Source organism: Sinohyriopsis cumingii, chromosome 9, assembly GCF_028554795.1.
Source record: "Sinohyriopsis cumingii isolate HCF-2022 chromosome 9, ASM2855479v2, whole genome shotgun sequence".
Classification (NCBI taxonomy): domain Eukaryota; kingdom Metazoa; phylum Mollusca; class Bivalvia; order Unionida; family Unionidae; genus Sinohyriopsis; species Sinohyriopsis cumingii.
The window spans coordinates 118,838,249-118,862,527 of NC_142969.1; the positions used below are offsets into that span (position 1 = coordinate 118,838,249).

General features: G+C 33.3%; 1 protein-coding gene across 1 annotated transcript in view; it reads right to left on the reverse strand.

The window, feature by feature from the left end:
- The window catches only part of LOC149792574 (uncharacterized), a 109,379-nt gene extending 86,878 nt beyond the window's left edge, over positions 1–22,501 (reverse strand). Inside the window, exons 1-5 of the mRNA XM_089969585.1 lie at positions 21,935–22,501; positions 12,538–12,708; positions 7,028–7,222; positions 4,368–5,062; positions 1,869–2,026 (exon numbers count right to left, since the gene is read on the reverse strand). Of these exons, the coding sequence (XP_089825711.1) occupies positions 1,869–2,026; positions 4,368–5,062; positions 7,028–7,222; positions 12,538–12,708; positions 21,935–22,114 (1,399 nt within the window). The 5' untranslated portion in view covers positions 22,115–22,501. The remainder of the gene's footprint in view (positions 1–1,868; positions 2,027–4,367; positions 5,063–7,027; positions 7,223–12,537; positions 12,709–21,934) is intronic.
- Positions 22,502–24,279: the final 1,778 nt, after the last annotated feature.

Sequence of the window (24,279 nt, forward strand, 5' to 3'; positions counted from 1 at the left end):
CTATTTTGATACTGAACCAGTAACACGCTGAAATGTATTCCCAGAATTTTCCAAGATTCATTTTAAGTAATTCTAAGATGATAAAATTAGGCAAGATGAAAGATAAGACAAATACTTTCCCCTAATACTGGAACCGGGTCCCACTGTCATGTTTGCTAAGCCCCAGCTATAAAGTCATGTATAAGCTATAATCTACTGTCTTGGAAATATTACTGCAGCCATGTGTTTGATGTCTAATGATTGTCGCAGGTTATTGTTAATCTCTTACGTAATGTTACCGTGACCAGCCAGAAGACCAGAATCTTGAATCAGCAAAGGCGACCACTCACATCAGTTGACAAAGGTTTGCCGAATCACACCTATGTGTTACAGTTTATTCTTAAGTTCAGATGGAAGCCCATAAGGTGAACAAGGCATGTTCTTATCCGTACCCACATTGATAGTGAGGTGGACCATGTCTGTTAAGTTTGATTGGATTGGTTCACAGCAGAAATTGAAATAGAGGGTGTAACTACAATCTGACATGAATTATACATTCTAACTAGCAAGCGAAAATTTAGTCTCACCTAGGAAGATTGCTGAGCAAAATAGGGTTACTCCAAGAAGAAGCCACTTGTAATTTGGTGGTAAAACTTAAAGGTACTGATTCTAAGGAAAGACAAAGCTATGAAAAGGTTAGCAAGTTATTTTCTCGATTTTTGCAGAATATTATGGCATCATAATAGTAATTATTTGTAGTATGTACACTTAATTACTAGGATAGTTTAGTATGTAGATTGTTAGTTTGTGGTCAGAATTAATATTGTAATTCCCTAATAGGTTACTTCATAGTAAATTATTGCATTCATTAACATGTTATGTTAGAATTTGCACATACTTGAATTGTGAATTTGGAAAATGGGTGAAGTATGTAAGATAAGTTACTATGGATGTATGCATATATCAAATCATGGATATTTGAATGTTTGTGTACTTTGTTTGAGTTGTAAGGTAAAGAAATGCATCTGATTACTGTGATATTGTTTTGCATCACTGGATTAGGAATATGTATTGATGTGACAGAATTTATTGCTAAAGAAGTTATTGATAGTCTGCTGTATGAAATTTCTTTTACCGTACAAGAATGTATGGGTATCGCAATGTGAATGAATGCATGACCAAAGATGTTTAAAAGCCATTATTTGATGATAGGCTGTGTAGTAGGAGATGAGAAGGCTAGGGAAAAATGCTGTATCGTCCTTGTGTTTTCACAGGATGCTTTTTTAGGAGACACAAATCTTTGGGTTCGATCGAGTCCCGAGTCTTCAAGAGTTAGAGTAGGTAGTGAGACTAGCTGATAGAAGTCTAGTTGGTGGAAAAAAAGGTGGAGGAGGAGAAAAAGGAGTCTGGAGGAGAAAGTGGAGGAGGAAAAGGTGTATAGAGAAAAGTTGAGGAGGAGAAGGAAATTGGAGATATTTGGGGAGGAATAGGAGAAGGAATGGGGGAAATAGGAGAGAGAAGAATACCACAGATGAGTAGAATACAAGGGCAGGTAGAAAGCAATCTCACACTGCTAATCATGTGATGCAATAGGCTATTAATGGGTTGAGCATAAGGAGTGTATTTTGAAATTTGAATCAATTGATTATTCAACTGTTATTAAATTGTTATTCATAAAATTTCAACCTTTTTGTATGTTTAACCATCTAACCATTGGCATTACTGACTGGGTGCTAAGAGCTTTACATCTAACTTTCACTAATTTAAATTCCGACCAAAATCAAGCCTGGGACTTCTATAATAGTTTAATAAACTATTGAGAGCAGCCCAGCCCCAACTGTAACAATCCTCACATTCATAATAAATTTACTTGTATCTATTTGACCAACCTGCTGTTGATGGTTTAAATTCAATACAGCCTGTAGAATGTGGACGGCGTGTAATAAATTTTGAGCACAAGTCTTCACCAGTGTAACTATGCACATTGCTGGAGCAGGCAAGATCATACATGTCATCATCTTTATCGGACCTTGGTGGAAGGTACCGTCTGAAATACGAATTTTTAATAAAATCTAGATCACAAAATCAACTTAAAGGTTTTCAATATTTTATAATTATTAAAAGAATGTGTAAGCATGTGGCTCAAGTTGGTCTGAGATCTCTCACCTGGCTGACATTTGTCTAATGGTCAAATGTACGATTAGATAACCTTGACAACTTGGCCAGTAGGATGCTTACAGTACAAAAAAAATTCAGTACTGTTGGTTCTGTGTTTATGAAAAGGATTGTTTCATGGGTTCTGTATTTTTTATATCATTCTTACTGGATGGCATCATTTGTAGAATAATGAAAGGCCTCTATGCCAAGAAATATTCAGTCAAACTTGGGCAGATTCTGTTGAGTATTTTTTTGAGAGAAAGCAGTGAAAATGTTTTTCTGTTTTCAATAACAGCTGCCAAATTTGACAGCAAATCTGCATCATTTTTATAAACTTGAAAGGTCTTCAAGCTAGGATGCATTTTTACATATGTGGTCGAATTCTGTTACACAGTTTTTTAGAAAATGTTTTTAAGGTGTTTCTATATTTAGTAATAGCAGCCATATTTAATGGTAAAATCATCATTTGTACAAACTTAAAAGCTCTTCATACCAGGATGCTTTTTGAGAGTTTTTTGTGTAAAGGCATTGAAATCATTCTGTATTATCAGTAATGGCAGACATATATGATGGTTAAGCGTAACATCGATTGTACAAAAAATGTGCATGTGCTTAATATCTGAATGTTAGTTACATTCTGCTGAGGAGTTGATGAGAAAAAGCTGCTTTTATCTATTTTTGTAATTGATGGTGTTCATCATTTGCCTTCATGCTAGAATGCTTCCTGGTCGAAATCTGTTGAGTTTTAAGCAGTCTTTGATAGGTGTTTATATTTTCAGTAACAGTGGCTATATTTCATGGTCACTTTGCATCATTTGAACAAACTTAGAAGACCTTGATGCCAGGATGCTTTGGTGAAAAAATTTGGTTAAATAATATTCAGCAATTTTTGAGAAGTTGCTTAAAAGGACTTTTCTATTTATAGTAATGGTAGCTACGTAATGAAAGTTTTCATCTGCTGAACAAACTTTATAGCCATGACACCTGATTGTTCCCTGTAAAACCATCTGCAAACTGACATGTGTACAATGGATGAAGGTTACATGGCCTTACAGCAACATGAGTTAAAAATGAAGTCAAGATGATGGCTAAGTTCCACAATTGCCCCTACAACAAACAACATCAATAATTTATATTAATACTTCTACCCTACAACAACCATAAAAAGAACAGATGCTACCAACTCCTGCATCATCAGCACCATAAATCTGCTGTTAAAATACTTCAGGATCATATACAAAGATAAAACTTAGTAATTTGGTCAGAAAGTGCAGTCTTTAAATTCTGACTCATCACACTTAGCAACTGCAGCTCTTCATGTACCTTATATACTCACTTATAAAATGAATCAGTCTGTAAACAACAAAGATCCTTGTCTGCCATAGCATAAGGTGCCTGCAGATCAGGGTCTATGTTGTTTGTTCAACTGATTACTCCTAACAAACTGCACAGACCAAGATCAACCAGTGCATTATGTGCTGGCAGATCTGGGTCTGTGCAGTTTGCAGTTGGACTCCTCTTATAAGTGAGTATATACGGTACTATAGATTAGTCACAAAGCCTAAAATAAATCAAGCTTGCATTAATGCCCTTAGTGAGTGGTGAATTATGCAGTTTTAATGTTAAATGACACTAATTAACAATTGCAATCAAAACGAATCAGGTGACAATGTTGTGGAAGTACATGTATAGATGCTTCCCTATAAGGTCACTAGCAGACAATCTTGTGTCCATTTACCTGGATGATGGGCAACCTGGCAGTTTCTCCTATATGTCACCATCAAAATTTACCATTCTGATCAAGGCACACTTAGGTAAGATCAACTTATAAATTATGGTACAAATATAGATACTAACAGAAAGCCTGATTTGCGTTCTCTTTATGTATGCATGTTTGTAGCAGTATCCTGAGATTCAATGAATTTATTTAAACTTACAAACACTATATAAAATCAATGGCAAATCTGCCAGCATACCACAAATATGGCTGCTGATGTTCATTCAGAATCTACCTATGCTAATTGTTGTGTCTAATAACTAAAGCAACACACGACATGTATATCTCAGTTGACAGTAGCAGAAGCAAAGGAGAATGGAATGAAAGCTTTTTCATGTATTTGACAGGATATTGGCTTCTTGTGAGTGGGTAACATTGAAACACTATCCTAAATGTTCAAATGGAGACAACCGTTAATTATGAATATGATGCATTCAATTTTAAAGCTACAAACCTGCAAGTGTTCATTCCATTGACAAGGGCATGGTCATGTATGAGTTGATTTTGCAAGTTATAACAGCATCGCACAGCACGGCCATCATTTGATTCCTGGTCATATTCCTTGCTGATACACATAAAGCCAGCTGGTATCTTTGATTTTGGATCATGCACTGGCTCAAATACACTGGATGCTTGACTCAAAGTACATGGACACTTCTCAGCATGGGTTACATCTATTACATTTGTCTGATCGGCCATGTCCATGCTGAGCCAATCATCAAATTCAATAGCCAGGTGTCTAAAACTTTGACTGTTATCTGTTAGACCTAAGAATGCCTCTCCCCATTTTAACAAACCATTCTGACCATTGTAGCTGCGTTCTGCTGTAGCCTTGTCTTTTGTGTATTGATAACCATTGGTGACCCATAGATTTTTCAATGTTTGCAAAGAGGATATTGATATTGGTACAACAAAATATACTTGGTCAATTTTCTCGATGAAATTCATATTGCTGACATCAGTGTATGGAAGGTAGGCATAGCGGTAAATGAATTTTGTCCCTGTTTGCACATATAACCCTACTTGAGCAGGGTAGTTTCCCATGGTGGAATCCAAAGCAATATTCCAAAGCATTTGTCGATCTCCATATTTTGCAATCCAAAAGGTATGTACATAGTTAGAGATCAGTATTGATTGGAACATAACAGTCTGAAAAAGAAACACTTAATGCTATGATATGTAAAAGATATGTCTGAAATAATACAATTTACCATTAGAACATGCTATTTCTAAAACAGATGCTAAAAATTGTTTTCTATAACAAAGTAAACTATTTTACACAAAAAGTTCTACCAATAGCTTCTCTAATGGTTCAGAAGTGTCATTATGATATGGTCCTTAATGGTAAAGGAAACTGGAGGGCTCAAAGGAAACCTGACCTTAGATTTATGACCACATTACTCTTCTCAAACCTAGGACTGCCTAAGTGCAAAATGATTGCACTACCACTGTGCTATCCCGTCCCTATAATCTATTTAGTCTCTATGTAATTTTGGGTGTCATAATTAGTTTCCACTCTTGGTGTTAGAGCTTGAACAAATAAGAGAGTATATATCAAAAACATAACCAAAACAAACAAGGTAAACCATTCAATTTTAGGTAGATACTTGGTATTAACAAGACCACCTTCTCCATCATCTCCATTTACAATCTTAAAATATTCTCATCATTAACTACAAATGATATTTTTGTCTAATTTAAAAAAATGTATCATCATTCTTTTTGACACCTTCAAAATAGTTTTGCAAGAATTGCTAATGATTCTGAGAAGGATGTAATACCTGGTACAAGTTCTAATAACATAATGCAAAAAAGCTTATGAGGAAAAAAAATCTTGACTTGAAAACATATCATTTCTTTTCTAGCTAACTACCATGAGAGTTATATTGCAATATCCATAGTATTATTAGAAGATATCTTTATATCATTATTGCTCCTTATGAAACAGACCTGTATGGAAATCTCTTATGCACATGCCGGATACTTTACCATAAAATAGTCGATCACAGAGATTTTACAAACATAACATTTGTTTATTTTAATTAATGATGCAACCATATCGCCAAAAAGTTTAGATTCATGTTTAATTCACAGTTGTACAAAATAAGTATTTTCACTGAGGAAATTACAAACAAAAGTCTTCCAAAGGATGGATGGATGCTCTACAGACCCAAAAAAAATGTCCAGAAATGAATGCTATGTCTCTTTTTCTGTTTCTTTGTTCTTTTTAACTTCTAAGTACTGAAACCAAATGTAATATTATTGAGAACCCCCAATATAGTAAATGTTGTAGCAAAAATACTTTGTTATTGTTTAACACAAGATACAAGTGCAGTACATAACTCTTTGACTTGACCTTGAACTTGTTATCTTGAACCGAAGAGCATTAATCTACATTGTCATAGACAATGTCTAGATATGTCCATATGATAAGTTGAGTAAAATCAATAATAAAAATATCTGTAAAAGAAGAAATTTTAAAAAAATGACTGATCAAAAATTGATTCATACCTGTTTTGTGTATGTATGCTGGATCAGCTAAATCCTGGGTCATAACCTTTGACCTTAAAATCAAAGTTGGAGTGCTGACTATCAACTTGTTCACCAAAATGCAACTAAAATCATCTAACCAAAATTCACTTGCATATATCTATGTTCCTGTTATTGTAAGCTCAGTGACATACAAAAATGATTGACCCTAAATTCTGACATAAGTGGAATATTGTAACCTCCATTATTTTCATTCTAACATTACATCATAATGCAGTCTCCTTCATCAATGACAACTGATTTGGTATGCAAAGTGTGACTAACAGTGAGATAAGTTGGTGGTACCTTATCTACTTGCTAATGAGAGTAATCCAGTGGCAACTTCACAAACCCAGATCAGCCAGTGCATAATGTGCTGGCAGATCTGGGTCTGTGCAGTTTGTTAGGAATATCAGTATAACAAACAACTTACACACTAATTGGCAGGTGCTTAATGCTGTGGCAGATGAGGATCTTTGTTGTCTGTGGATTGACTCAATTTGTAAGCGAGTGTATAAGGTAAGGAAGACTACAGCATGTACTTGAGATTTAACAGGTATGCGTTGTAGATAATAATTGCTTTACCTTTGTGTTATCTTTTGAATCAGTCATCTTCAACTTATTCCACGTGACCACCACAACAAAACTGGCTGTGAAATTTTCCACTTCTGCTATATTCAGTGATGACTTAACCAGGTTTGTCATTTGAGCTAATGTTGATGCATCTCCTGTTATCTCAGAACGCAAAACCTTGTAATAAACACCAGCTGCCGGACTGCTCTGAAATGGAATGATCCTTTTTTTTTATGCCTCACCATGAAATGTGGATGATACATATAGTGTTAAACCCATCCATCCTTCCATCCATCTGTCAGTCCAGGTAACTTTGGCATCTAGGTCGCTAAGGCAGGTCTCGGTAATTTATGTTCCATGAATATATTTCTTAAGTTTCATATAGAACAGTGATATAGCTACCAGAGTTTGCATGAAAAACCATTTAATTGTATAAATTATCTTTTTATATCCTTGAAAATTTACTGCAATCTAGAGCTATGGTAAGTGCATCATACAGATCCTGGCTCGTTACAATTTGCCAGGCAGGGACATAAATGGAAGAATTTATGTAACGCCTGCTGAGTTAATGCTGGTCACACAGACTGACTGTAGCAGAAAAGTAACATTGCTGGAAAACTGCAATAACTCCATGAAAATTGAACCTGAGTTGTGGAAACCTTTAAAAGGCATATCAAGATGTAAATGCGGGTTTCATCTACCAAAATATCAACAAGTTATGTTGAAGGATTGCAGAGCAATGTTGCCAATAAAGAAGTTTGAATTATTGGGTTGATAAACAAGGTGACTGCTATAGGGACACCATATCTTGATTCACAGCCCTTAAAGTAAACTTTATTTCAAGCTTACAGTTATTCCAAACTAAGGAACTGATTCTAGCAATTTTTTTAAAGTACTCTCACTGGCAATATGACAGGTGGTACATATGGCATATTTAGTTATACATGTGGACTAGTGGTCTCATTAACTTCTTAAATGTGAGGGTATTAGGAGATGCATTCATGTATTCACACAATTTTACAAACCAAACTGGAGGAAGAGACTTCCTGGTGTGCCAGCTTCTGCTCTGTCACACAAGAGGTGAAAACAAGTCCAATTATGCAAGGAAACACTCCAAGTAATGGCAAGACACTTTAATTTCTTGCAGTTTTGTCACTGTAGTCAAACCTAGAATCCAGATGACAATGTAATTTCATCCAAACCACTGGACAGTCTAGATTGGTCGGATATATGCTGGGAGTAATAGATTTTGCTATAAGGCAAGTATGTTATGAATCTCATTTCATTCAATGGTAGTAACATTATATGTATTATGAACATCATATTAGATGGTCTCACTGTAAAGCAATATGTTCTATAGCTCCCATTAAGGGCATTATGTGTTTATAATAATAATAATAATAATAATAATAATAATAATAACAACAATAATGATAATAATAATAATAATAATAATTATAATAATGACTTGCATGATTTTCTTGATGGTACAGTCAGGCTATTTGCATCTTAATATGAATGGTTGATAAGTATGACTTGTACGATTTTCTTGATGGTAAAGTCAGGCCATTTGCATATTAATATGAATGGTTGATAAGTATGACTTGTATGATTTGCTTGATGGTACAGTCAGGCCATTTGCATATTAATATGAATGGTTGATAAGTATGACTTGTATAATCTGCTTGATGGTACAGTCAGGCCATTTGCATATTAATATGAATGGTTGATAAGTATGACTTGCATGATTTGCTTGATGGTACAGTCAGGCCATCTGCATATTAATATGAATGGTTGATAAGTATGACTTGTATGATTTGCTTGATGGTACAGTCAGGCCATTTGCATATTAATATGAATGGTTGATAAGTATGACTTGTATGATTTGCTTGATGGTACAGTCAGGCCATTTGCATATTAATATGAATGGTTGATAAGTATGACTTGCATGATTTTCTTGATGGTACAGTCAGGCCATTTGCATATAAATATGAACAGTTGATAAGTATGACTTGTATAATTTGCTTGATGGTACAGTCAGGCCATTTGCATATTAATATGAATGGTTGATAAGTATGACCTGTATGATTTGTTTGATGGTACAGTTGGGCCATCTGCATATTAATATGAATGGTTGATAAGTATGACTTGTATGATTTGCTTGATGGTACAGTCAGGCCATCTGCATATTAATATGAATGGTTGATAAGTATGACTTGTATGATTTTCTTGATGGTACAGTCAGGCCATCTGCATATTAATATGAATGGTTGATAAGCATGACTTGTATAATCTGCTTGATGATACAGTCAGGCCATTTGCATATAAATATGAACAGTTGATAAGTATGACTTGTATAATTTGCTTGATGGTACAGTCAGGCCATTTGCATATTAATATGAATGGTTGATAAGTATGACCTGTATAATTTGCTTGATGGTACAGTCAGGCCATTTGCATATTAATATGAATGGTTGATAAGTATGACCTGTATAATTTGCTTGATGGTACAGTCAGGCCATTTGCATATTAATATGAATGGTTGATAAGTATGACCTGTATGATTTGCTTGATGGTACAGTCAGGCCATTTGCATATTAATATGAATGGTTGATAAGTATGACTTGTATGATTTTCTTGATGGTACAGTCAGGCCATTTGCATATTAATATGAATGGTTGATAAGTATGACTTGACTTGTATGATTTGCTTGATGGTACAGTCGGGCCATCTGCATATTAATATGAATGGTTGATAAGTATGACTTGTATAATTTGCTTGATGGTACAGTCAGGCCATTTGCATATTAATATGAATGGTTGATAAGTATGACCTGTATGATTTTCTTGATGGTACAGTCAGGCCATTTGCATATTAATATGAATGGTTGATAAGTATGACCTGTATAATTTGCTTGATGGTACAGTCAGGCCATTTGCATATTAATATGAATGGTTGATAAGTATGACCTGTATGATTTGCTTGATGGTACAGTCAGGCCATTTGCATATTAATATGAATGGTTGATAAGTATGACTTGTATGATTTTCTTGATGGTACAGTCAGGCCATTTGCATATTAATATGAATGGTTGATAAGTATGACTTGACTTGTATGATTTGCTTGATGGTACAGTCGGGCCATCTGCATATTAATATGAATGGTTGATAAGTATGACTTGTATAATTTGCTTGATGGTACAGTCAGGCCATTTGCATATTAATATGAATGGTTGATAAGTATGACTTGTATGATTTTCTTGATGGTACAGTCAGGCCATTTGCATATTAATATGAATGGTTGATAAGTATGACTTGTATAATTTGCTTGATGGTACAGTCAGGCCATTTGCATATTCATATGAATGGTTGATAAGTATGACTTGTATGATTTTCTTGATGGTACAGTCAGGCCATTTGCATATTAATATGAATGGTTGATAAGTATGACCTGTATGATTTTCTTGATGGTACAGTCAGGCCATTTGCATATTAATATGAATGGTTGATAAGTATGACTTGTATGATTTGCTTGATGGTACAGTCAGGCCATTTGCATATTAATATGAATGGTTGATAAGTATGACTTGTATGATTTGCTTGATGGTACAGTTGGGCCATCTGCATATTAATATGAATGGTTGATAAGTATGACAAGTATGATTTGCTTGATGATACAGTCAGGCCATCTGCATATACATATGAACAGTTGATAAGTATGACTTGTATGATTTTCTTGATGGTACAGTCAGGCCATTTGCATATTAATATGAATGGTTGATAAGTATGACTTGTATGATTTGCTTGATGGTACAGTCAGGCCATTTGCATATTAATATGAATATTTTATAAGTTTGACTTGTATGATTTGCTTGATGGTAAAATCAGGCCATCTGCATATTAATATGAATGGTTGATAAGTATGACTTGTATGATTTTCTTGATGGTACAGTCAGGCCATTTGCATATTAATATGAATGGTTGATAAGTATGACTTGTAAAATTTGCTTGATGGTACAGTCAGGCCATTTGCATATTAATATGAATGGTTGATAAGTATGACTTGTATGATTTTCTTGATGGTACAGTCAGACCATTTGCATATTAATATGAATGGTTGATAAGTATGACTTGTATGATTTTCTTGATGGTACAGTCAGACCATTTGCATATTAATATGAATGGTTGATAAGTATGACTTGTATGATTTTCTTGATGGTACAGTCAGGCCATTTGCATATTAATATGAATGGTTGATAAGTATGACTTGTAAAATTTGCTTGATGGTACAGTCAGGCCATTTGCATATTAATATGAATGGTTGATAAGTATGACTTGTAAAATTTGCTTGATGGTACAATCAGGCCATTTGCATATTAATATGAATGGTTGATAAGTATGACTTGTATGATTTTCTTGATGGTACAGTCAGGCCATTTGCATATTAATATGAATGGTTGATAAGTATGACTTGTAAAATTTGCTTGATGGTACAGTCAGGCCATTTGCATATTAATATGAATGGTTGATAAGTATGACTTGTAAAATTTGCTTGATGGTACAGTCAGGCCATTTGCATATTAATATGAATGGTTGATAAGTATGACTTGTATGATTTTCTTGATGGTACAGTCAGGCCATTTGCATATTAATATGAATGGTTGATAAGTATGACTTGTATGATTTGCTTGATGGTACAGTCAGGCCATTTGCATATTAATATGAATGGTTGATAAGTATGACTTGTATGATTTGCTTGATGGTACAGTCAGGCCATTTGCATATTAATATGAATGGTTGATAAGTATGACTTGTATGATTTTCTTGATGGTACAGTCAGGCCATTTGCATATTAATATGAATGGTTGATAAGTATGACTTGTATGATTTTCTTGATGGTACAGTCAGGCCATTTGCAAATTAACATGAATGGTTGATAAGTATGACTTGTATGATTTGCTTGATGGTACAGTCAAGCCATTTGCATATTAATATGAATGGTTGATAAGTATGACTTGTATGATTTTCTTGATGGTACAGTCAGGCCATTTGCATATTAATATGAATGGTTCATTAGAATGATTTGCCTGAAGGCATAATAGTCTTCATCATCAATTTCTTTCATTCTGTTATGAAGCTTACAAAGATGGTTTTCCACATCATGTCATAAGGATGTTCATGAGTTATCCAGGCATAGAAAAATGAGTGGTGAAAATAGAATATTAATGGATGCAGCCATGAGGGATAATGCTGTGACTCACCATGCAATTTTAAGTGCAAGTCATTCATTATGAATTGGATGTATGTTTTAAATAATGACACACCAAGCAATCACAGTTTGGACAAAATAAAACCATTCATTTAGCATTTGATGCACATTTTGAATAATGACTCACTATGAAATAATATATGCAAAAAAAAACAACCTTTCCTTCATCATTTTATATATGTTTTGATAAGTATTTTTCATCCAACTATGAAGTAAATTGAAAGTTCCTTTCTTGCTGCATAGAAAATACTTACAATCTGAGAAGATGGTTCCATGTTTGCCCACCAGGCTGCCAGTAAAGCATTGACTTGTGTGTCTGAAGAAACATCTAAGGATGCTGATGGGTTAGAATAACTCTTCCTTACACCTCTTCCTTGTACTGACTGTGAAATGATGGTGCAGAGAAGGAGACCACTCCTTGTTATCTAAAATAAATAAAGAGAAGGCTCATTAATTTGTCTGCCAGATTTTCTGGGGATAATGTAATTGTTATTGCATACAGTACAATCTGATTAAAATACAGATCTACTGATAATATGGTTGATTGACAGAAATCAAATTACAGCCTTTATAATGATGGAAATAAGAAGCATCATATCATTACTAGCAATAACTCTTCAAAACACAAAAGGCAGTGCTTGATCTGTTGGGTTACTAAACTAATGTGGACTGTGAATTTTAAAGGACACCTGAATATTAACTTTTATCTGTGCTTGTCACATGTCTCTTTTGTCAGACTGACCTTAGTGTTAATCAGATTGGCAAACAGCACATACATATATAAGCTATTGTATAATGTTACAGATACGCCATTGTATAATGTTACAGATAAGACATTGTATAATGTTACAGATAAGCTATTGTATAATGTTACAGGTAAGCCATTGTAAAATGTTACAGGATAGCCATTGTATAATGTAACAGGTAAGCCATTGTATAATGTAACAGGTAAGCAATTGTATAATGTAACAGGTAAGCCATTGTATAATGTTACATGTAAGCCATTGTATAATGTTACAGGATAGCCATTGTATAATCTTACATGTAAGCCATTGTATAATGTAACAGGTAAGCCATTGTATAATGTTACAGGTAAGCCATTGTATAATGTTACAGGATAGCCATTGCATAATGTTACAGATAAGCCATTGCATAATGTTACAGATAAACCATTGTATAATGTAACAGGTAAACCATTGCATAATGTTACAGGTAAGCTATTGTATAATGTTACAGGATAGCCATTGTATAATCTTACAGGAAAGCCATTGTATAATGTTACAGGTAAGCCATTGTATAATGTAACAGGTAAGCCATTGTATAATGTTACAGGATAGCCATTGTAAAATCTTACAGGTAAGCCATTTTATAATGTTACAGGTAAGCCATTGTATAATGTAACAGGTACGCCATTGTATAATGTTACAGATAAGCCATTGTATAATGTTACAGATAAACCATTGTATAATGTTACAGATAAGCCACTGTATAATGTTACAGATAAGCCACTGTATAACATTACAGACTTAGATAAGCCATTGTATAATGTTACAGACTTAGATAAGTCATTGTATAATGTTACAGACTTAGATAAGTCATTGCATAATGTTACAGACTTAGATAAGCCATTGTATAATGTTACAGACTTAGATAAGCCATTGGCTAATGTTACAGACTTAGATAAACCATTGTATAATGTTACAGATAAGCCATTGTATAATGTTACAGACTTAGATAAGCCATTGGATAATGTTACAGACTTAGTTAAGTCATTGTATAATGTTACAGACTTAGATAAGCCATTGGATAATGTTACAGACTTAGTTAAGTCATTGTATAATGTTACAGATAAACCATTGTATAATGTTACAGACTTAGATAAGCCATTGGATAATGTTACAGACTTAGTTAAGTCAATGTATAATGTTACAGATAAACCATTGTATAATGTTAAAGATGATCAGGATTAAGAATGTTTGCTTGAAACCACAAACAGCAGATGCAGTATAGGACCTGATCTTGTTGGGGAGTTCATCATATATGTGTCAATATACTAAGTTGATATATGACACTGATATTGCTATCTAAGTTGATATATGACATTGATATTGCTATCTAAGTTGATATATGACATTGATATTGCCATCTAAGTTGATATAAGACACTGATATCGCTATAAAAGTTGATATGTGACATTGATATTGCTATCTAAGTTGATAATTGTGACACTGATATTGCTATCTAAGTTGATATATGGCACTGATATTGCTATCTAATTTGATATATAACATTGATATTGCCATCTAAGTTGATAATTGTGACATTGATATTGCTATTTAAGTTGATATATGGCATTGATATTGCTATCTAAGTTGATATAGAATTTAATAATGACATTCAAATTTATCAGCGTGAGAAAAACTAGTAGCTATAAAAATGATATCACCATATTAGCAAACATGTGATATCACCACTGGTGATATCAACTTTAGAACTACTTTATTTTCCCATTTATACACTGGTTCTTATATCAGATACAAAAATTTAATTCAGTTTTCTTCTTCTTCTTCTTGTTAATATGAACAACTCACAAATAAAATGTTCCTAGTAACTGCATACTGAACAAACACCAAAAAACAATGAGTAAATTTCAAGTATCATCTTATTTAAATTAATTTTTCCCATGAATCATTTGATCATACAAACTGTCAGCAACTGGGCTTATCATGATCTGTTTCTATTTGATATTCAATATCACCTATTGTCAGTGACTGAGCTTATCACGATCTGTTTCTATTTGATATTCAATATCACCTATTATCAGTGACTAAGCTTATCACGATCTGTTTCTATTTGATGTTCAATATCACCTATTGTCAGTGACTGAGCTTATCATGATCTGTTTCTATTTGATGTTCAATATCACCTATTGTCAGTGACTGAGGTTATCATGATCTGTTTCTATTTCATATTCAATATCACCTATTGTCAGCGACTGATCTTATCATGATCTGTTTCTATTTGATATTCAGTATCACCTATTGTCAGTGACTGAGTTTATCATGATCTGTTTTTATTGGATATTTAGTGTCACCTTCTGTCAGCAACTAAAATCACCATGATCTGTTTCTATTTAATATTTATAGGTTACTGCATTTGTATGGGAAACTATGAATGAGATTTTTCAATGGAAATACTGCACGACATTGGGAGTGCCGTATATCCATCTGACAAAACGAGTTCATATTTTCCCATACAAATGCAGTAACCTTTTTATTATATTGCTAACATTTTTATTTTACCTAATGCTTAATTATATTAACAAAATACACTACAAGAAATAAAGTAACTGAATGTATGCCAAATTCCAAACTAAATACACAAGTGCAGATTCATCATTACACAACAACAACATTATTACTGCGCACATAACTCTGGCCAGATAAATTTGAAAAAGACATGTCTAGTTAAAATTGAAATTGGGAGTCATATTGTGAATGATCACACATTGCAACAACTTTTCCATTTGATCTGGAATGAATAGATTTGGGTATTTTTTTTCAATTCTACAAAATTTTGTGATTATGGACTAGATTTATGTGACAATTCCACATGAAATACATCGGATTGAAGAAGTGAGGAAGAAGCAAATGTGTTTCTGGTTCTGTCCTTGAATGTTTGAAATCATAATGTGGGAAAAATATGAAGTATTTCAATTGCAATTATCAAAAAGATGCTATAGAATTGAATGCTTATTTCATTTTGAGTGCAGTAAGGAGGATGTAATTGCACTTATATTCAAAATTACAGTACAATTTCGAAATGTGCAATCAAGATTGAGAACCTATGACATGGCTCATGTAATTCAGATTTGCAGAACTAATAATTTAAGTACATTATTTGTTTACAAATCAAAAGTTCTGGCATCTGCGTCCATTGTTTGTTTACAATAGAAAGTAGTTCCTTTATGCAAGTGAATGCAACATGTGTATTTGCATGCAAGTTCAGTATTGGGTAATATTGCATGATTCTGACAATGTAAAGTTAACAGAGAAAAAAATGAGCATATAATAATCAGTGCTACCTATTATTAGCCACCGAGTTGATCATTATCTGTTTATATTTAATATTCATTGTTACCTATTGTCAAAATACTTCTTTTTTTTAAAGTGTACAGTAAAATTATTTTGCTGTAAACACTTATTAGAACTGCTGTTGGACCTTATAACAATATTCCAAGTATAATTTTCTTTTAATATCTAATTATCATGTTTCAGTGTTTGCAATATTATGCTTTCATTAATCACGTAAGCCAAATTATATAAGCAAATATTATTGTTGATGAGAAGAGAGCTTATGCTTGTAGATAAATCCTCTATAACTCTTGCTTGATTTTATGTACTTCCATGATGACTTCTTTAAATAAATACCATTTAAACCAATCTGTAATAGAAAGATGATATGATTTGTGGGATGTCAGATTTGACTGCTCTATGATGCCACACACACCATAACACTGTTCAAGGAATTAATTCCCAAAAGAAACACATTCACATTTCATCAAAATCAAATCAGAAATATAGCTTTCCAAGCCAGGGATCATCCTGGGCTTCGTCAGTGTCGCAAATTGCGATTTTTTTTCTTATTGGCGACAAAAATATCCCATCTGGTGATTTTTTTGGTGACATACTTTTTGGTTATTTAATTTGTACATACAATCATGGATTTGGACTGGATAAATTAAAAGGCAGAATGAAAGGAAGCCACAAACTTGACTAAGCAATGTATTGGAATCAATCTGTTACACAAACGATCCTTTGTTCTTATTGACAACCCCATCTTTACAGTGCATTGTTACATCATAATCTGCTTATGCTGACATCTGGGCTGAGTACTGTATGCTGTGATACAGTCAATCATGCTACCGCACTATACCTACAACTGACCGACTTCTGAAGATGCGAATAGAACAGATACAATTAATTGAATGGCTAATCCTTCTGTGTTTTTTTATACATATACCAATACAATAGTTTTGCTGAACCTTCATAGAAAACTGATAACCTCTGAAGTACCAACTACTGTGTATAAATACAAAGCAAATGGAAAAATCTCAATCACAATTACATCTGTCGCCAGTGCAGCATTTTACTCATTGATCTTTTCCTTTTGCCATCAGTCCCGTGTTACGGCTGCAGAGACTTAAACTCCGCAACAAGAAATAGCAAAAAAAACAGTTTTGCATAATTAATAATAATTATTTATTTCTCAAAATACAGGAGTGAAAGAATCCCTAAATTGGGTGTGAATTTATGCTTATATATACAGTCCAATACTGCCAGGTGTTGACTCGTGTAAGTTTCATTCATGGGAATGGAGATCATATTTTTCTTGTCGAGAAAATTTATACAGCATTCAGTGATCATTCTTGGGATTTAGGAAGCAATTCGCTACAAGCTTTGTGAAGCTAGCCATAAGGGGGGGGGGGGTCTGCTGAGAGACTACTAGTGTCACCTGTCAGCACTGAGGACTGTGAACGTGGATTCAGTAAGATGAACCTCATAAAAACTGACATCAAAAAAAAGCTCTGCATCTCACCTCTCGAGATTTAATGAGAATCAGCATGTACAGATGTGAAAAATTAGACTTTGAAACTGCATTCAACAAGTGGGCAGCCCTAAAATCGCGACAGATCTTCATGTAACACTTTTTTTTAGCAACACTTTTTAAAAATTGGCGACAAAATATTGAGGTTGGCGATTTTTTTGGCGACAGCTTTTTAAAAGCCAGGACCATCCCTGCAAGCTCATCAAAAAAGATGCAAGCTTGCCTAATCAATTTGCAAAATTGTGAAATTCACCCAAAATTCTACTGGTATAAGTATATTTTCCATTTATGATTAAGATCCGATAAAAATTTTAGCCTCCAGAGCGGTAATGAGTTCAGTCAACGAAATGCATAAACACCTCACTATTTAATAATGCATGGACAACCATAATTTTATAAGCATACATTCCAAGTTTGATCAAAATCAGATAACAAAATATGGCCTCCAGTGTGGTAACAAGGTTAACCTGGGGGTGAAACAATTCATCAATACAGTATATCGATGCATCAATACTTTTGCTTATTCTGGTCCAGGTTAAACAATAACCAACAATCAGAAATTAATGTAGCTTATTCCTTGCATGACAAACAGAAGTATTGTCAAAGCAACAGAGAAATTTTATGCAAAAGTCATGACTTGCTGTGCAAAGTATTTAAACAGAAAGGCTGTTTGATTGCATGAATCATGCAAATTTGTATGAATTTGCACCCTTGGAGAACATTGATGCATAAGAACTCCTGCAAATTAGTTGAAAGTCCCACATATGAAAATGTGCTCTGCAAAGGATACAATTTTTATTTAACCATTCTTGTCATGATATCTGTTTTTCAGGGAGGCAACTGTTTACACATCTGAGTTCTTTAAACACAACATGAATGGTTGTTAAACTAAATTTGATCAGTATATTTGGCCCTGGAATAAGCAATATGGTGAAGTTTGTATGTTCCATCAAGGAAGTTTTACAAATGCATGTTTAAAATATGGAATACATAGAAAACCGATTATTTTCAGGTTATGATTTTGTTAGGAGCTTGAAAATAATGTTAAATATGAGTCAGATGTACATAATTTTCAGTAGTTTTCCTACTTCACTAACAAATACAATTATCTATGGCTGCAGCAGTCTTTTGCATCATATCATTCTGCCTGATTGATTTTGTTGGTATTCATCCTCATTCCTGTGCTTGGATTTGTTCTAGATGAGATTTTCTTTGCACAAGGAAATTGAATTATTTCTTCTGTTTAAGATAACACTGTAATCTCTTCCAGGTTTAAGTGAGACATGAAATTGGTAAAAAGATGTTTCAAAGCATTCATGCCATGTAAAATAAAAGGCCTGGTGGCTAAAGTTAGTTAAATGGAGCCACCATTCAATGGCTATAATGTTCAGTAAAACTCACAAACAACCAACAGATAGTCTGTTTGAAAGTATTTTTATTATCTTGTCATTGATGAGAATTGCATATAAATATATGATGACTATATGTCTATCTATAATATTGAAAATACAACCAGTCTGTCAACCCACATCAAAGGGGACCACCTTAGTAACCTTCCAAAGATTAAATACCATCTAGTTCATATATGTATCAATATGCATCATATCGCATTCTGTCTATCGTGTATGATATCGATATGCATCACAGGTGCATCGTTTCATTCTTAGGTTAACCAGTTAGATGCGAGATCACCTCATGATGTAAACCCATGCTTCAAGTCTGACTTTATTCAGATCAGATTCCTGAGTGTAAACAAGCAATTGTTGATGGATGCAAAAGTCACTATGGATATATGCCATACCTTTAATTAATTTGGCTTTATGGTCATGTGAACCAACAAAATATATATATATATATATATATATATATATATATATATATATATATATATATATCCTTACTATTTTTATCACATGACATCTGATGCTTATTACATCACTTAAACTGTTAACAAGGCAACAGGCAAAATCTAAAGAAGTGTTTAATTACATATGTGTTACATATTTACACATGAAGAGACAGAATGTGACTTGATTCAACTTAAAGCATATATTAAAGCTTGATGATTTCAATGTAGACATTTGCTATTATTTGGTAATTTAAATCAAGAAACATTATTTCATCCATAGTTTGCATCTGATTTGTCTGTAATATCATTGATTTCATAACATTTAATTTCTCTAACTGCCATAATTTTGTGCATTCATTGTGACTATTCCAATCTGAGTATAGAACTGATACAATATGTACTGTTGAAAGTTTAAACTAAGTGAAGGTATGAACATATAAAAGATATACTTTTTACACCATGTAATTGCCCTTTTTCTCACATGTATGTTTGGATAAGAAAAATGCTGAAAATCGCCACGTTTGATCTCTGATAAGGAAAAGAACACTAACATTACAAAATCCAAAGTAGAAGCTGAATATTATAAGTAAAAAAATCACAGAAATGCAGATAATCTTTCAATGAAACATCTATGTGCATATCTTAACCCATTATCTCATGCAAGTCCCTTTGGACACCTCTACACTATTCTTATGGAAGCACCTTTTGACGTCTGCTGTAAACATCAGCCATTTTAAGCCAGTTTTCATAGTGCCACCTTCGGGGAAAACCCCTTTATTAAATACTACATTCATTTCTGCGAATGACAATTACATCAGATCATGTGGTCACTGTTTATGCTCTGGTTGATATCTGCTATTTAAAGTAACTGGTTCGCAATCTCCACTCCCCAAAATGGAGGTCGCAAATTTCATTCAGTATTTACAAAGTTTTCGCGATTAGAATCAGAATTATGAAAGCTTCAATAACTTAGGTAAAGGCTCTGATACTGATGTAGGCAGCAATTAGTTTTTATAAATTATCAAATCCAGATGACTTAGTGATGTAGATGCGGACAAAAAACTTGTAAATTTCGAGTATGAGAAATGTCAACTACAGTTGGTCACGCGGTCTGACTGACTTGACAGTGAATGAGTTCTCTCAAGATTTTAAAGCATATAAAAAATTCTTCCGTGAAAAATAATTACACAGCTATAACAATTGGACTTTATTCTTAAATTTTCCACACATAATAAATGTGTACCAAAAATGTAAAATGGTTAAAATTGTTGTTAAACGTAACTTAATTTACATTGCTTAACAGTTAACAGGCAGGCCTACGCGTATGGAATCAAATAGGTAACAGGTGTTCTATTTATAGCGTGCTGCACTTTATAACTCTGCTCTTTGAGGTAAAGGGTTAAGTAATCCATTGGTTTCCTCCTTTTCATTTGTTATGACCCTATGGTTTTAAACTAAGTAACAGAAAAGAGTGAAAACCAACAAATTTATAAAATTCAAGAAATAATTTATTTCCCTAGAATACAAAGTTAAAACTTAAAAAGAACATACCGTATTGTGAATTAAATCCCAAACAGTCCTAAAAGTTCTATACACAATTCCAAATGTGTAAAGCATTCAGAATGAATTCCAGAGGTGTTCCTACTAAATTCTAATCTTGAATGTATTAATGTAACAATAGTCTGGAACAGTGTTGATGTGCTAACAGTATTTTTTTCATAATGAAATAATTCAAAACTGTCTCTAAATTAATTCACAATAATCCCAAAATATTGATTTAGAATGAAAATGTTAATGAACACTTTGTAATTGCATTGAATAATTTAAATAAAAGATTCCTCTCAAATTAAATCTGAATGCAACTGAAATTGAAAATAAGAATGAACAATTCTGAAGTAAACAACATTAATATAAAAACCTAGGACACAATAAGAGGACCAGGATGAGGGTCATCTTAATAGAAATATACATCAAACTGTAAGCAAAATTTGCTTCTGGAATCTGCTACCTACTGAATCAAGGCTATATCTAAAACTCAAAATCAAGTCAACATGTTTACAAAAAAATGACATAAGACACATATGCCCAAACTCCTACCCTTAACAATGGCCAAAGGTTAATCACACAATACAAATTAAATATACAAAACACATTCACCTTGGAAAGCTCTCCATATACCTTCTTGTGATACTTACATAGAAAGATAAACACATGGAGTTGTAGATGCGAACGGCATACTTGGGAAAGATGTAGGCTGAGTAAGCACTGTTCATGATTTCATGGCTACTGAATGGCATAAGATGATCAGTCCCTGTAATATTGATAACAATACAATGATAGGACATCATACTAAATAAAATTGACAAAATATACATCAGTGTCAATGTTTATAACACACTAAGTCATCTACAGACTCAACAATGAATTTATTCTCTCACATGCAATAATACGATAAAACATTGGCATTTCCAAAATCATCAGCAATGGCAGCATCACTGCTAAGATTCAGTTAGTTTAAGTTTGGTGTTCAGTTTCATGCAAGGCTTATACATGCAGATATACCATTGCATAGACCGCATGCAACACAAAAGGTTCTGAGGAACCAATATCTTGTTAATTAAAAACTTTGTGTTAAATGCCTTTGCATAGTGTTTTAATTTGTTTCCTTATTTATGTGCATTACCTAATACTAAGCATTTGTCTTAATGTTTGATTTCTGGTGTGTATGTTGTATGAAAGTCATGGATCTACCTGTATGGTGTATGAAAGCCTTGGATCTACCTGTATGGTGTATGAAAGTCATGGATGTATAGGTATGTTGTATGAAAGTCATGGATCTACCTGTATGTTGTATGAAAGCCATGGATCTACCTGTATGTTGTATGAAAGTCATGGATCTACCTGTGTGTTGTATGAAAGTCATGGATCTACCTGTATGTTGTATGAAAGTCATTTATGCATTAGTATGTTGCATAAAAATTATGCATATATGTTGTACTAAAGTTATTGATGTATTTGTATAGGTATGAAAGTTATGGATCTACCTGTATGTTGTATGAAAGTCATGGATCTACCTGTATGTTGTATGAAAGTCATGGATCTACCTGTATGTTGTATGAAAGTCATGGATCTACCTGTGTGTTGTATGAAAGTCATGGATCTACCTGTATGTTGTATGAAAGTCATTTATGCATTAGTATGTTGCATAAAAATTATGCATATATGTTGTACTAAAGTTATTGATGTATTTGTATAGGTATGAAAGTTATGGATCTACCTGTATGTTGTATGAAAGTCATGGATCTACCTGTATGTGGTATGAAAGTCATGGATCTACCTGTATGTTGTATGAAAGTCATGGATGTATTTTTATATGTTGTATGAAAGTCATGGATCTACCTGTATGTTGTATGAAAGTCATGGATCTACCTGTATGGTGTATGAAAGTCATGGATGTATAGGTATGTTGTATGAAAGTCATGGATCTACCTGTATGTTGTATGAAAGCCATGGATCTACCTGTATGTTGTATGAAAGTCATGGATCTACCTGTGTGTTGTATGAAAGTCATGGATCTACCTGTATGTTGTATGAAAGTCATTTATGCATTAGTATGTTGCATAAAAATTATGCATATATGTTGTACTAAAGTTATTGATGTATTTGTATAGGTATGAAAGTCATGGATCTACCTGTATGTTGTATGAAAGTCATGGATGTATTTTTATATGTTGTATGAAAGTCATGGATCTACCTGTATGTTGTATGAAAGTCATGGATCTACCTGTATGGTGTATGAAAGTCATGGATGTATAGGTATGTTGTATGAAAGTCATGGATCTACCTGTATGTTGTATGAAAGCCATGGATCTACCTGTATGTTGTATGAAAGTCATGGATCTACCTGTGTGTTGTATGAAAGTCATGGATCTACCTGTATGTTGTATGAAAGTCATTTATGCATTAGTATGTTGCATAAAAATTATGCATATATGTTGTACTAAAGTTATTGATGTATTTGTATATGGTATGAAAGTTATGGATGTATTTGTATATGGTATGAAAGTTATGGATGTACTTTTATTTTGTAAAACTATATATTTTATGTTTAGTCACCTTCTTCATTAAAATTACTTAAATTGTTTCTGTAAAACCTTGTATTTATTTTAATTATTGTATGTTTTTGTAACCTAATAATCATTTCTTTTACAAATACCATCCATTATGTATAATGGTATTGTATGCCTTTCTTATACAGTGTAGTTTATATAGTCTATTAAATAGTTTATACAACTACTGTTTACTGTTATTTTCCTCAAAATTCAACTTTATATAAAGTTTTTTTGCTGCCAGGAAAGTGATACCTACATGTTGTCACCTGAAGGTGAGAGAACAACATAAAATTATTATCATCTTGATCTATATCTCAAAATATCTTTAACCTGTACTCTATTTATTTAAAATATTAAAACAAATTTGGCTATGTTTGTCTACTGATCCAGCCAACCAGCCAGCTATCTATGTCTGGGATCCATTTCAC